Source organism: Bos mutus, chromosome 18 (assembly GCF_027580195.1).
Source record: "Bos mutus isolate GX-2022 chromosome 18, NWIPB_WYAK_1.1, whole genome shotgun sequence".
Taxonomy (NCBI): domain Eukaryota; kingdom Metazoa; phylum Chordata; class Mammalia; order Artiodactyla; family Bovidae; genus Bos; species Bos mutus.
The window spans coordinates 3,913,784-3,929,262 of record NC_091634.1 but is presented as its reverse complement, the minus strand read 5'-3'; the positions used below and the strand labels follow the sequence as shown (position 1 = coordinate 3,929,262).

Sequence of the window (15,479 nt, the reverse complement as noted above, 5' to 3'; positions counted from 1 at the left end):
ACCATCCACGAAAAATGGATAAATAGAAAGTGATGTGTGCCTACAGAGGAATATTATTCAGGAATAAAAAGACAGGAAATTCTGACCCATGCTACAACAGGGACAATACCCTAGTGGACAAGAGACTTGAGAACAATATGCTAAATGATAAAAAGGCAGTCTCCAAAAGACAAATACTGTATGGTTCACTTCAATGAAGTACCTGATATAGTCAAATTTACACAGACAGAAATAGATCAGTGGTTTACTAGAGACTGGGTGACAGGAAAAATAGGAAGTCATTGGTAAATGAGAATCTGGTTTCAGTTTTACAAGACGAAAAGAGTTCTGCAAATTGGTGGCACAGCTGTGTAAATTTACCCAATATTGCTGAACCGTTCATTTAAAAATGTTGAAGATGGCAAATTTATGTGTATTTTACCACAATTAAAAAAAAAAATGATGCCAGTGATAAACAGGAGAGCCAGCTTCAGAGAGACGCTGAGCGTACAAAACTCCAAGGTAACTTAACATGAAACACCAGTGAGTCGTCCTCAGCGGAATGCTCAGCTCCTAGATGAGGCATCAGCAGACATGGAGGGCAGAAAGGAGACAGGAGACTGAAGGCAGTGGTACTCAAATCACAAACTCTATGTGAGGGTCATCTGAATGTTGAATGAGCACCAGTCTAAAACCGGTCGAAGAGCCTTTGGACATAGATCCAATCTCTCCCAGCCCCTCCCCTTCTCACACAAACACAACAGCTCCCAGATCCTTCTACTTTCATCTGGAAAACGGGTCTCTCCACCCTCAGGCTGGAGCCGGGCTGACCCCTGCACTCTGGGGTTGCAGAGGTCTCTTTGGGAGGATGTGAACTCAGCACCCAGTCTCCTACAGAAGAGGGTGACCCGAGACTTACTGGATCCTAGGAGCAGAGTGTGGAGCACTGGGTCAGTCAGGGAGGCTGAGGTTAAGTCGCGCAGGGCAGGAGCTGATGTTTGTCCAAAAACCAAAGAGGGAAGTGCCCGAGCACAGAAGACAAACCTTAACCTCTGGGTAGTTGGGGTGGGGAGGAGGCTGGGAGGACCGGAAGCTTCTGCAAAGTTCCTGTTAGCCCTTAACACTTCTGTGGTTACAGTCAGGGGATTTTCAAAGATGTTTTTTAACTGTGGTAACGTACAACGGACATGGACATCACCAGATGGTAAACACTGAAATCAGATTGATTATATTCTTTGCAGCCAAAGATGGAGAAGCTGTATACAGTCAACAACAACAAAAAAAGACCAGGAGCTGACTGGCTCAGATCATGAACTCCTTATTACCAAATTCAGACTGAAATTGAAGAAAGTAGGAAAAACCACTAGACCATTCAGGTATGATCTAAATCAAATCCCTTATGAGTATACAGTGGAAGTGAGAAATAGACTTACGGACCTAGATCTGATAGATAGAGTGCCTGATGAACTATGGAATGAGGTTCGTGACATTGTACAGGAGACAGGGATCAAGAACATCCCAATGGAAAAAAATGCAAAAAAGCAAAATGGCTGTCTGGGGAGGCCTTACAAGTAGCTGTGAAAAGAAGAGAAGTGAAAAGCAAAGGAGAAAAGGAAAGATATAAACATCTGAATGCAGAGTTCCAAAGAATAGCAAGAAGAGATAAGAAAGCCTTCCTCAGCCACCAATGCAAAGAAATAGAAGAAAACAACAGAATGGGAAAGACTAGAGGTTTGTTCAAGAAAATTAGAGATACCAAGGGAACATTTCATGCAAAGATGGGCTCGATAAAGGACAGAAATGATATGGACCTACGAGAAGCAAAAGATATCAAGAGGTGGCAAGAATACACAGAAGAAGTATACAAAAAAGATCTTCACGACCCAGATAATCATGATGGTGTGATCACTGACCTAGAGCCAGACATCCTGGAATGTGAAGTCCAGTGGGCCTTAGAAAGCATCACTATGAACAAAGCTAGTGGAGGTGATGGAATTCCAGTTGAGCTATTTCAAATCCTGAAAGATGATGCTGTGAAAGTGCTGTACTCAATATGCCAGCAAATTTGGAAAACTCAGCAGTGGCCACAGGACTGGAAAAGGTCAGTTTTCATTCCAATCCCAAAGAAAGGCAATGCCAAAGAATGCTCAAACTACCGCACAATTGCACTCATCTCACACGCTAGTAAAGTAATGCTCAAAATTCTCCAAGCCAGGCTTCAGCAATATGTGAACCATGAACTTCCTGATGTTCAAGCTGGTTTTAGAAAAGGCAGAGGAACCAGAGATCAAATTGCCAATATCCACTGGATCATGGAAAAAGCAAGAGAGTTCCAGAAAAGCATCTATTTCTGCTTTATTGACTATGCCAAAGCCTTTGACTTTGTGCATCACAATAAACTGTGGAAAATACTGAAAGAGATGGGAGTACCAGACCACCTGACCTGCCTCTTGAGAAATCTGTATGCAGGTCAGGAAGCAACAGTTAGAACTGGACATGGAACAACAGACTGGTTCCAAATAGGAAAACGAGTACATCAAGGCTGTATATTGTCACCCTGCTTAACTTTAACTTCTATGCAGAATACATCATGAGAAACGCTGGACTGGAAGAAACACAAGCTGGAATCAAGATTGCCGGGAGAAATATCAGTAACCTCAGATATGCAGATGACACCATCCTTATGGCAGAAAGTGAAGAGGAACGAAAAAGCCTCTTGATGAAAGTGAAAGTGGAGAGTGAAAAAGTTGGCTTAAAGCTGTACATTCAGAAAACAAAGATCATGGCATCTGGTCCCATCGCTTCATTGGAAATAGATGGGGAAACAGTGGAAACAGTGTCAGACTTTTTTTTTTTTTTTTGCTCCAAAATCACTGCGGATGGTGACTGCAGCCATGAAATTAAAAGACGCTTACTCATTGGAAGGAAAGTTATGACCAACCTAGATAGCATATTCAAAAGCAGAGACATTATTTTGCCAACAAAGGTTCATCTAGTCAAGGCTATGGTTTTTCCAGTAGTCATGTATGGATTTGAGAGTTGGACTGAGAAGAAGGCTGAGTGCCGAAGAATTGATGGTTTTGAACTGTGGTATTGGAGAAGACTCTTGAGAGTCCCTTGGACTGCAAGGAGATCCAACCAGTCCATTCTGGAGATCAGCCCTGGGGTTTCTTTGGAAGGAATGATGCTAAAGCTGAAACCCCAGTAGTTTGGCCACCTCATGCGAAGAGTTGACTCATTGGAAAAGACTCTGATGCTGGGAGGGATTGGGGGCAGGAGGGGAAGGGGATGACAGAGGATGAGATGCCTGGATGGCATCACTGACTCGAAGGACGTGAGTCTGAGTGAACTCCGGGAGTTGGTGATGGACAGGGAGGCCTGGCGTGCTGCAATTCATGGGGTCACAGAATCGGACATGACTGAGCGACTAAACTGAACTGATACTGTGTTATTGGTACCTACCACATTGGCTTAACCATGCTTTGGTCAATAAGCACTTGGGTTGCTTTCATGTCTTAGTTACTGTGAATAATGGTGCTGTGAACACGAGTGTACACGTCTCTCCCCAAATGTGATTTCAACTCTTCTGGGCTTATCCTCGGAGGTAGAATTGCAGGATCATATGTTTCTAAGATATTTTATATTCTGTGATGGAGAAAATGTTCACATACTGAGATATGGGGAAGTCAGTTTGGCTTGTCTGTGGTTTAGCCTGAACTTTGTGTAAACAAAGACAGCCTATCAGACCCTCAAAGCACATCTGCTTTAACCTTGAGGTAAAGAAAACTTTTCAAAATATTAAAAGCAGAAAGGGAAAAACAACAAATAACACACAAGGGGATTCCCATAAGGATAACAGCTGATCTTTCAATAGAAACTCTTCAGACCAGAAAGGAATGGCAGGACATACTTAAACTGATGAAAGAGAAAAACATACAACCCATATGACTATCCAGCAAGGATCTCCTCAAATATGAAGGAGAAATCAAAAGCTTTACAGACAAGCAAAAGCTGAGAAATTCAGCACCAGCAAATCAGCTCTTCAACAAATGCTAAAGGATCTTCTCTAGACAGGAAACACAAAAAGGGTGTATAAACTAGAACCCAAAACAACAAAGTAAATGACAACAGGATCATACTTACCAATAATTACCTTAAATGTAAATGTGTTGAATGCCTCCAACCAAAAGACAAAGACTGGCTGAATGAATACAAAAACAAGACCCCTATATCTGCTGTCTACAAGAGACCCACCTCAAAACAAGGGACACATGCACACAGAAAGTGAATGGCTGGAAAAAGATATTTCACACAAATGGAGACCAAAAAAAGAAAAAAGCAGGAGTAGCAATACTCATATCAAATAAAATAGACTTTAAAACAAAGGCTGTGAAAAGAGTCAAAGAAGGACATTACATAATGATCAAAGGGTCAATCCAAGAAGAAGATATAACAATTAAAAAGGTACATACATCCAACATAGCAGCACCGCAATATGTAAGGCAAATGCTAACAAGTAGGAAAGGGAAAATTAACAGTAATACAATAATAGTGGGAGACTTTAATATCCCACTCACACCTATGGATAGATCAATTGAACAGAAAATTAGCAAGGAAACACATACTTTAAATGATACAATGGACCAATTAGACCTAATTTATATCTATAGGACATTTCACCACAAAACAATGAATTTCATCCTTTTCTCAAGTGCACACGGAACCTTCTCAAGGATAGATCACATCCTGGGCCATAAATATAGCCTTGGTAAATTCAAAAAAAATGAAATCATTCCAAGCATTTTTTCTGTTCACAATGCAGTAAGACTACAGGAAAAAACAAAACTGTTAAAAATACAAACATATGGAGGCTAAACAACATGCTTCTGAAGAACCAACAAATCACAGAAGAAATAAAAAAAAATAAATCAAAATATGCATAGAAAAGAATGATAATGAAAACACAACAACCCAAAACCTATGGAACTTAGTGCTAAGGAGAATGTTCATAACAATACAAGCTTACCTCAAGAAACAAGAGAAAAGTCAAATAAATAACCTAGCTCTACACCTAAAGCAACTAGAAAAGGAAGGAACGAAGAACACCAGGGTTAGTAGAAGGAAAGAAATCTTAAAAATTAGGGCAGAAAGAAATGAAAAAGAAACAAAGGAGATCATAGCCAAAATCAACACAGCTAAAAGCTGCTTCTTTGAGAAGATAAATAAAATAGACAAACCATTAGCCAGACTCATCAAGAAACAAAGGGAGAGGAATCAAATCAACACAATTAGAAATGAAAATGGAGAAATCACAGCAGACAACACAGAAATACGAAAGATCATAAGAGACTACTATCAGCAACTATATGCCAATAAAACGGACAGCTTGGAAGAAATGGGCAAATTCTTAGAAAAGTATAACTTTCCAAAACTGAACCAGGAAGAAATAGAAAATCTTAACAGACCCATCAAGCACAGAAATCGAAACTGTAATCAGAAATCTTCCAGCAAACAAAAGCCTAGGACCAGATGGCTTCACAGCTGAATTATACCAAAAATTTAAAGAAGAGCTAAAACTTATCCTACTCAAACTCTTCCAGAAAATTGAAGAGGAAGGTAAACTCCCAAACTCATTCTAACAGGCCACCATCACCCTAATATCAAAACCAGGCAAAGATGCCACAAAAAAAGAAAACTACAGCCCAATATCACTGATGAACATCGATGCAAAAATCCTTAATGAAATTCATCAAACAGAATCCAACAACATATTAAAAAGATCATACATCATGACCAAGTGGGCTTTATCCCAAGGATGCAAGTATTCTTTAATATCCACAAATCAATCAATGTGATACACCAAGTTAACAAATTAAAAGATAAAAACCATATGATTATCTCAATAGATATAGAGAAAGCCTTTGATAAATTTCAACATCCATTTATGATAAGAATCCTCCAGAAAGCAGGAGTAGAAGGAACATACCTCAACATAATAAAAGCCATATATTATAAACCCACAGCAAACATTATCCTCAATGGGGAAAAAATTGAAAGCATTTCCCCAAGAGTCAGGAACAAGACAAGTGCCCATTCTCACCACTACTATTCAACATAGTTTTGGAAGTTTTAGCCACAGCAATCAGAGAAGAAAAAGAAATAAAAGGAATCCAGATTGGAAAAGAAGAAGTAAAACTCTCACTGTTTGCAGATGACATGATCCTCTACATAGAAAACCCTAAAGACTCCACCAGAAAATTACTAGAGCTAATCAATGACTATAGTAAAGTTGCAGGATATAAAATTAACACACAGAAATCCCTTGTATTCCTATACACTAACAATGAGAAAACAGAAAGAGAAATTAAGGAAACAATTCCATTCACCATTGCAAAAAAAGAATAAAATACTTAGGAATAAGTCTACCTAAAGAAAGAAAAGACCTATATATAGAAAACTATAAAGCACTGATGAAAGAAATCAAAGAGGACACAAATAGATGGAGAAATATACCATGTTTCGTGGATTGGAAGAATCAATATACTGAAAATGAGTATACTACCCAAAGCAATCTACACATTCAATGCAATCCCTATCAAGCTACCAATGGTGTTTTTCAGAGACCTAGAACAAATGATTTCACAATTTGTATGGAAATACAAAAAAACTTCGAATAGCCAAAGCAATCTTGTGAAAGAAGAATGGAACAGGAGGAATTGACCTGCCTGACTTCAGACTATACTACAAAGCTACAGTCATCAAGACAGTATGTTACTGGCACAAAGACAGAAATATAAATCAATGGAACAAAATAGAAAGCCCAGAAATAAGTCGACACACCTATGGACACCTTATCTTTAACAAAGGAGGCAAGAATATACAATGGAGAAAAGACGATCTCTTTAACAAGTGGTGCTGGGAAAACTGATTAACCACTTGTAAAAGAATGAAACTAGAACACTTTCTAACACCATACACAAAAATAAACTCAAAATGGATTAAAGATCTAAATGTAAGACAAGAAACTATAAAGCTCCTAGAGGAAAACATAGGCAAAACACTCTCTGACATAAATCACAGCAGGATCCTCTATGACTCACCTCCCAGAGTAATGGAAATAAAAGCAAAAATAAACAAAGGGGACCTAATTAAACTGAAAAGCTTTTGCACAACGAAGGAAACCATAAGCAAGGTGAAAAGACAGCCTTCAGAATGGGAGAAAAGAATAGCAAACAAAGTAACTGACAAAGAATAAATCTCAAAAATATACATGCAGCTCAATTCCAGAAAAATAAATGACCCAATCAAAAAATGGGTCAAAGAACTAAACACACATTTCTCCAAAGAAGACATACAGATGGCTAACAAACACAAGAAAAGATGCTCAACATCACTCATTATCAGAGAAATGCAAATCAAAACCACAGTGAGGTACCATCTCACACCGGCCTGAATGGCTGCTATCAAAAAGTCTACAAACAGGAAATGCTAGAGAGGGTTCAGAGAAAAGGGAATCCTATTACACTGTTGGTGGGAATGCAAACTAGTACAGCCACTATGGAGAACAGTGTGGAGATTACTTAAAACACTGGAAATAAAACTGCGATACGAACCAGCAGTCCCACTGCTGGGCATACACACCACGGAAACCAGAATTGAAAGAGACACGTGTACCCCAATTCATTGCAGCATTGTTTATAATAGCCAGGACATGGAAGCAAGCTAGATGTCCATCGGCAGATGAATGGATGTGAAAGCTATGGTACATATACATAATGGAATATTACTTGGCCATTAAAAGAGTGCATTTGAATTAGTTCTAATGAGGTGGATGAAATTGGAGCCTATTATACAGAGTGAAGTAAGTCAGAAAGAAAAACACCAATATAGTATACTAACACATATATATGGAATTTAGGAAGATGGTAACGATGACCCTATATGCAAGACAGCAAAAGAGACACAGATGTAAAGAACAGTCGTTTGGACTCTGTGGGAGAAAGTGAGGGTGGGATGATTTGAAAGAATAGCATTGAAACGTGTATATTATCATATGTGAAGTGGATCGCCAGTCCAGGTTTGATGAATGAGACAGGGTGTTCAGGGCTGGTGCACTGGGATGACCCTGGGGATGGGATGGGGAGGGAGGCGGGAGGGGGCTTCTGGATGGGGAACACATTTGCGTCCGAGGCTGATTCATGTCAATGTTTGGCAAAAACCACTACAATATTGTAAAGTAATTAGCCTCCAATTAAAATAATTAAATTAATTTAAAAAACAAGAAAGTCTATTTTGAAGATAAGGATGAGCAACTGTCTTCTTACAGGTCCATGCCCTGGAAGGTAAAGTTCCCTTCCTAGACACAAGGGTCCTGTCGTCTCACTGTCTGTGCACTAGTTTGTCTCTTAAAACCTTGAAGGAGAGCACCCTGTCATGCGTGGTGTTTGTTCTTTGGTCAGACAAGGTATAAGACAGTATTGAAAAAGGTGCTTCAAGAAAGCAGTTCCTCAGAGTTATCTGAGCATTTGTCTCTAGAGTATAATCCTCAATTTAGCTCAAACAAAATGTTTCCCTATTCCCATTACAGATTGTTTATTGATTATTTCTTTGGCTGCTTAAATTTTTGATCACCAAGGACCCTGCAAAGTAGGGGCTGTGAAACTGGGGGTCCCACTCAGACCCTGCTCCCTCCCAGTCCTCTTACACTTCTCAACTCCCCACAGTCTGCACATGACCTGAGACACTCCAGTGTAGGGGGACCCCAAGCCCAGCTGGACCCCAACCAGGAGGAGAGGAATTTAACATCTGATATTAATTCAAGCAGCACAGCATTGAATAAGCATCGCACTTGTGTTCAGCCTTGCACAAAGGGGTGGAAGAGGGTAAATGGGAAGGTGTCCTCCTTGTCTTCTTCTTCAAGGAGTTCTGTTTGCTGAGCACACAGGCAAGGAGGGAAACGGGATGTAAGAGGTAAGGAGCTCCAGTCTTCAGGAAGGAAAACCAGGGAGCGGGAAGTGGAGTGGTGAAGGGAGTGGTGTGGGGTATTGGTGAAGGGTTGACTAGATTCTGAAATCTATCAAGTAACCCCTAAGATAAGACCCTGGACACAGACCATCAAAACAGGACTTAAATGTAGTAGTTGACTCTTACACTAACTTCTTTATTTTTTTATTGTACAAAAAAGATCTTCATGACCAAGATAATCATGATGGTGTGATCACTCACCTAGAGCCAGACATCCTGGAATGTGAAGTCAAGTGGGCCTTAGAAAGCATCACTATGAACAAAGCTAGTGGAGGTGATGGAATTCCAGTTGAGCTATTTCAAATCCTGAAAGATGATGCTGTGAAAGTGTTGCACTCAATATGCCAGCAAATTTGGAAAACTCAGCAGTGGCCTCAGGCCTGGAAAAGGTCAGTTTTCATTCGAATCCCAAAGAATGCTAAACTACCGCACAATTGCACTCATCTCACACACTAGTAAAGTAATGCTCAAAATTCTTCAAGCCAGGCTTCAGCAATACGTGAACTGTGAACTTCCAGATGTTCAAGCTGGTTTTAGAAAAGGCAGAGGAACCAGAGATCAAATTGGCGACATCCACTGGATCATGGAAAAAGCAAGAGAGTTCCGGAAAAGCATATACTTCTGCTTTATTGACTATGACAAAGCCTTTGACTGTGTGGATCACAATAAACTGTAGAAAATTCTTCAACAGATGGGAATACCAGACCACCTGACCTGCCTCTTGAGAAATCTGTATGCAGGTCAGGAAGCAACAGTTAGAACTGGACATGGAACAACAGACTGGTTCCAAATATGAAAAGGAGTTCGTCAAGGCTGTATATTGTCACCCTGTTTATTTAACTTATATGCAGAGTACATCATGAGAAATGCTGGGCTGGAAGAAGCACAAGCTGGAATGAAGATTTCTGGGAGAAATATCAATAACCTCAGATATGCAGATGACACCATCCTTATGGCAGAAAGTGAAGAGGAACTAAAAAGCCTCTTGACGAAAGTGAAAGAGGAGAGTGAGAAAGTTGGCTTAAAGCTCAACATTCAGAAAACAAAGATTATGGCATCTGGTCCCATCATTTCATGGGAAATAGATGGGGAAACAGTGAAAACACTGGCTGACTTTATTTTGGGGGGGCTCCAAAATCACTGCAGATGGTGATTACAGCCATGAAATTAAAAGACGTTTACTCCTTGGAAGGAAAGTTATGACCAACCTAGATAGCATATTCAAAAGCAGAGACATTATGCCAGGGTCCAGCCCCGGTGGATCCAGGGAATTCGAAGCCAGGACGGCGTCGGCGAGGATCAGGAAACAATTGCTTAATTAAACGTTAATTAAGGATATAAAGAGTGGTTAAATAAGGAGAGCTCAGTGAGGAAATTCAGTGGAGAAAAGAGGCTGAATAATTCAGCCAGAAGGTGAGAGAAAGAACGACATGGGGAGACCAAGTTTCGGTGAACAAGGCCCGCACTTTATTTTCCAAAGTAGTTTTTATACCTTAAGTTATGCATAGAGGATAATGGGGGAAGGGGTAGAGTCATGCAGTAAGCCAGGCTTTCTTCCTGCAAACTTATCATATGCAAAAGTTTAGGTGATTTGCATCATCTTCTGGCCCAGAGGCCTGTTAACATTTTAAGACCCTTTCTTCAGAAAACTTATTTTTCTCTAAAAGTGATTAGTCAAGCGCCACCCTCCAAAAGCATTAGATAAAGTTGCATTCCTATAGGGCAAAGGTGTGGTGGGCTATAACAAGAAAAAGAATTAACTCAAGGGTCCAAGGTTACAAATATTAAAGCTACTACTTACACCAATTATATTGATCAATACACTGCCAGGGACACAGCAGGTAAGGGATATGGAGACTTAGCAGCTAACATTGGCCCAACAAGTGAAAAACCCTTCACCAATACAATTTCTAATCAATCTTTTAACTGCTCAAAGGAATCTGTATTCAGACAGTTTAGAACATCTCATGCCTCTCACAGCTAGGAGGCTCTGAGCAATCACATGTGGCCAGAAAAACCTATTCAGGCAGGCTAGAGGACTTCCAAAGGAGTTTGTACTATTACACCCAGGAACTTTATTAACTGGAGCTGTAAGTTAACTCTTTTTTTCAGAGAGAGGTAGTGGGGGACAGCCCCCCGTAAAGTCAGAGGTGTAGGTGAGAGCACAAAGCAGAAAGTAGGCAGACTCTGGTTTTGGGGGTAGATGCTCGAGAATTTCCAGGGGGACTCCTGAGGCTCGATCCCACCTTTGCGTATACCAAGCCTCCTTCCTCATGACCTTTGCCACGGGCGGAGCTCCTGCTCCCGGCAACATTACTTTGCCAATAAAGGTCCATCTAGTTAAGGCTACGGTTTTTCCAGTGGTCATGTATGGATGAGAGAGTTGGACTGTGAAGAAGGCTGAGCGCCGAAGAATTGATGCTTTTGAACTGTGGTGTTGGAGAAGACTCTTGAGAGTCCCTTGGACTGCAAGGAGATCCAACCAGTCCATTCTGAAGGAGATCAGTCCTGGGTGTTCTTTGGGAGGACTGATGCTGAAGCTGAAACTCCAATACTTCGGCCACCTTGTGTGAAGAGTTGACTGGAAAAGACTTCACTGGAAAGAGTTCACTGGAAAAGACTCTGATGTGGGGAGGAATTGGGGGCAGGAGGAGAAGGGGACGACGAGGATGAGATGGCTGGATGGCATCACTAACTCGATGGACGTGAGTTTGGGTGAACTCCGGGAGTTGATGATGGACAGGGAGGCCTGGCATGCTGCAGTTCATGGGGTCAAAAAGAGTCGGACACGACTGAGCGACTGAACTGAACTGAACTTCCTTTGGCATGTGGGTTACCCGACCAGGGATGGAACCTGTCTGTTCATCATCCCCTCTCCCTACCATCCCTACCCACAGTCTCCAGAGAAGTCCCTGGCTGATGAAGTTTTCAGTTGAAATGTGAATCTATCCCTATGTCTGCTATGAGCTCATAGTTGATCTAAAGACGTGATTAATTCTGATTCAAATTTTCTTCAGGACTACTTTATGGGCAGTGTTGTGTATTGCCTCTTACAGCACATTGGGTATAATGTGAGAGTCAATAAGGTTATTCCACGTCAGTAAGGAAGAATGATAACCAGGTGGTGTCAACCTGTTCTATCAAAGTTTTACCCAAAAGATTCAGTCTCCATTAATTACATCTTAAGCCTGTAATTCATTCAGGCTTTCACTTGAAAGGTAGTGATTTTCCAAATTCTATTCATCTTCCTCCATTTATTCATAGGTTCATCTAATAACTTGTATTTGGTTTCTTGACATCCATCCTCCCTTCACTCTACTTCAGTTGTTCATTCCCACAAACAATCCTCTATTTCATTCTTACCAGATTCTTGAACATCCATAATCTTGATTTTGAGCATTTTGTTCTGTAGCAACATCTTTTTGTCTTGTCTCTCCAAGATAACTTCTTACCTTTTAGTTACAGTTTGGTTGCACTCTTTTTTTCCATTACACTAAAAGTTACTAACTTTTCTTACACTAAAAATTATCTTTTAGTTATACTTTTAACTTCTTACCTTTTAGTTACACCCATCAGTAACCATTTATCAACCAGCAATTACCTATGACTCCATTTCCCCACTCCCCAATGCAGGAGTTTTGGTTTGGTTGTTGTTTTTAATTAAGAAGTTTTCTTCATCAGCTCAACTGTGTTACTCTGAGTCTGAGATAGAAAGCTAACGGGTCGCTAAGAGTCGGACACGACTGAGCGACTTCACTTTCACTTTTCACTTTCATACATTGGAGAAGGAAATGGCAACCCACTCCAGTGTTCTTGCCTGGAGAATCCCAGGGACGGGGAGCCTGGTAGGCTGCCGTCTATGGGGTCGCACAGAGTCGGACACAACTGAAGCGACTTAGCAGCAGCAGCAGCACACTGCCTCAGTAAAGCTTGGAGAAAAGAAAAATATAATCATTTCTCATTTTATGGTGAAATAATCCACTTTATCTATATTATTTCTCTTTTTCTCAGAGTCTACTTGGATAGTAATACAGCTACCCTGACTTCCTTGTGTGACTATTTGCACGTTTACTTCCAGTTTGTTTGTGTCCTAATGTTTAAAGTGTAAATCTTGACAAAATACTTAGTTACCTGTGTTTCCTTCCTAAATGGCAGTCTCTGTGTTCCTGCTGGAAAGAGGCACAAGAAGTTGTTTCTCACATGTCTGCTTAATATTTTATTTCTTCCTCTGGTTACTGGCTACCCTGTGGTAATTTTGTTGTGAAAATTCATTTTGCTGCACACTTAGGAAGCATGCACTTTTAAGTATGTCTATTATGCTTTTAAAAGTTTGCTTTAAAAGTATACAACATCCACTGGCAATAAATACAGAGCTATAAATGCATCCCATGTTCACACTCCACAGAGGCTCAAAGTGCCCCTTAAACCAGAAGATACCTCCAGGGTTTGGAGGGATTCCACACAGCATCAATTTCCTTGAGTTAGGCAGATTCAGCACTGGGGATGTTTTAATCCAGAGTCTGGGGGGTGGAGGCTGGTGGCTGTTCATGTTTGTTCCTTGCCAGTCTGTGTTGGATCTCATATCCTAAGTATATGACAGATCCTAGTAGGAAAATGAGACAATGAATAGGAAAAGTAAGTGCTCTCTTCACCAACAAATGCCCAGTAGGCTTCCTGTTATGGCATCTGACAGTTTTGGGGAGGGCTTCTAGGAAGAGGATTGGATTCGGTCACTCAAGAAGACTCTTCACCCTAAAAAGTCTCTTACCAATCGCCATCCAGATGCCAAATAAGATCCAGGTCCCAGAAGTTATCTGCATCATAAAGTAAATGTTCACAAAGATGCTCACCAGTGGGAGGACAGGCAGAGCAGGAACCTGTGGGCAGAGTCAGTTCATTCCTGAACACAGCCTAGACGTCTGAAAGGGAGACCTGCCCCATGGTGTGGGAAGACTCCAGGCTTATTCAGGCTGTGTGTTCAGTGCCTGCCCAGATTGGGTCTGTAAAGCAGCGAGTGTGGATCCAGGAAGGGTTTATTGGTTTTAGCAACTCTCTTTACTTTCAGGTCCAACAAAGAAGTTTAAAGCTCAATCACCCAGGCTTCATTCACTGAAGGTGGACACTTTGGACACAAAAGGCCACCTACCCTGAATGTAAGAGGACTGGGGTCCTGGGGCTGCCTCCAGATGATGACTGTCACCCCAGTGATGAGCAGCAGCAGCAGCACAGCCATTGTTGTGAGCACAGGGTCTCCAGAGAACACACGTGTGGGCCACTGGGCCAAAATCAGGCTCAGGATGCTCAGCAGGAGAACTGCAAGGGTCAAGGAGGAGGAGAACAGGCTGGACCCAGAAGACAAAGATGTCAGGACCTTGGGTCACACCCCTCCCCAGGCTGCCCACCTCAGGAAGGGCCATTGTATCTCCAAGACCCCTTCTCAACTGCCAAAGACACAGAATCCCAACCTATCTTGTCAATTTCAGAATATGACCAAAGAGAAATCCCACTGCTCACCAAGCAGAGAGGCACATCCATAGACAATCTGCCCAGATGTCTGGGTGGGGGTGGTGCTGGTAGGGAACCACAGACTCTTTAGAATCATTAAGGGTCCTGCTTCAGGTACAGGTTCTGAAAGACTTGCTTCATGACCAGAAATCTCATTTTCCTCCTCTGTTTCCTCCCTCTTGCTTAAAATCTGGTCTGGTTGGTACCTGAAGGAGAGATATCAGGGCAGTATTCACAGCAGGCCCTACCCTAACATCAGACAGTATAATCTACCTCTTTCTTGCCTTAAGCCTAGTGAGACATATAGAAGGCAGCAAGAAGGCAGAAGAGGATCACCTTCCCATCAACCCCAAGAGTCCAAAGCTCTCAGCCAAGGTTAGTGGGTCTCACCTGAGGACAAGTATGGAAACAGCCACAAGAGTGTAAGCAGGCAGGATCCCGGCTGACATGAGTTTCACCAGATCGAGGATCCTGAGGAGTGATGCCGTGAGCCCTAAAATGAGGGTTAGGGGAGGGAGTGAAAAGTCCCTTGAAACATTCATGTTAAAGAAATTGGTCAAAGAATGATCCATTGATGGATGAATGGATAAAGAAGCTGTGGAATATACATATACAGTGGAATACTATTCAGTCATAAAAAGGAACACATTTGAGTCAGTTCTAATGAGGAGGATGAACCTAGAGCCTATTATTCAGAGTGAAGTAAGTTATAAAGAGAAGAACAGACATCATATATTAATGCATATATATGGACTCGAGAAAGATGGTACTGATGAACCTATTCACAGGGCAGCCATGGAGATGCAGACATGGAAAACAGACTGACGGACAAGGGCAGGAGAGAAGGAGAGGGTGAAATGAATGGAGGGTAGCATGGAAGCATATACACTAACGTATGCAAATTTGATAGCCAATGGAAATTTTCTGTATGACTCAGGGAGCTCAAAACAGGGCTCTGTAATAACCTAGAG

General features: G+C 41.4%; 1 protein-coding gene across 1 annotated transcript in view; it reads right to left on the bottom strand.

The window, feature by feature from the left end:
• The window catches only part of LOC102266623 (cationic amino acid transporter 3-like), a 34,836-nt gene that overhangs the window by 15,637 nt on the left and 3,720 nt on the right, over positions 1 to 15,479 (bottom strand). The window contains exons 7-11 of the mRNA XM_070388296.1: positions 14,899 to 15,001; positions 14,518 to 14,714; positions 14,150 to 14,316; positions 13,772 to 13,880; positions 811 to 904 (exon numbers count right to left, since the gene is read on the bottom strand). Coding sequence (XP_070244397.1) covers positions 811 to 904; positions 13,772 to 13,880; positions 14,150 to 14,316; positions 14,518 to 14,714; positions 14,899 to 15,001 — 670 coding nt within the window. The remainder of the gene's footprint in view (positions 1 to 810; positions 905 to 13,771; positions 13,881 to 14,149; positions 14,317 to 14,517; positions 14,715 to 14,898; positions 15,002 to 15,479) is intronic.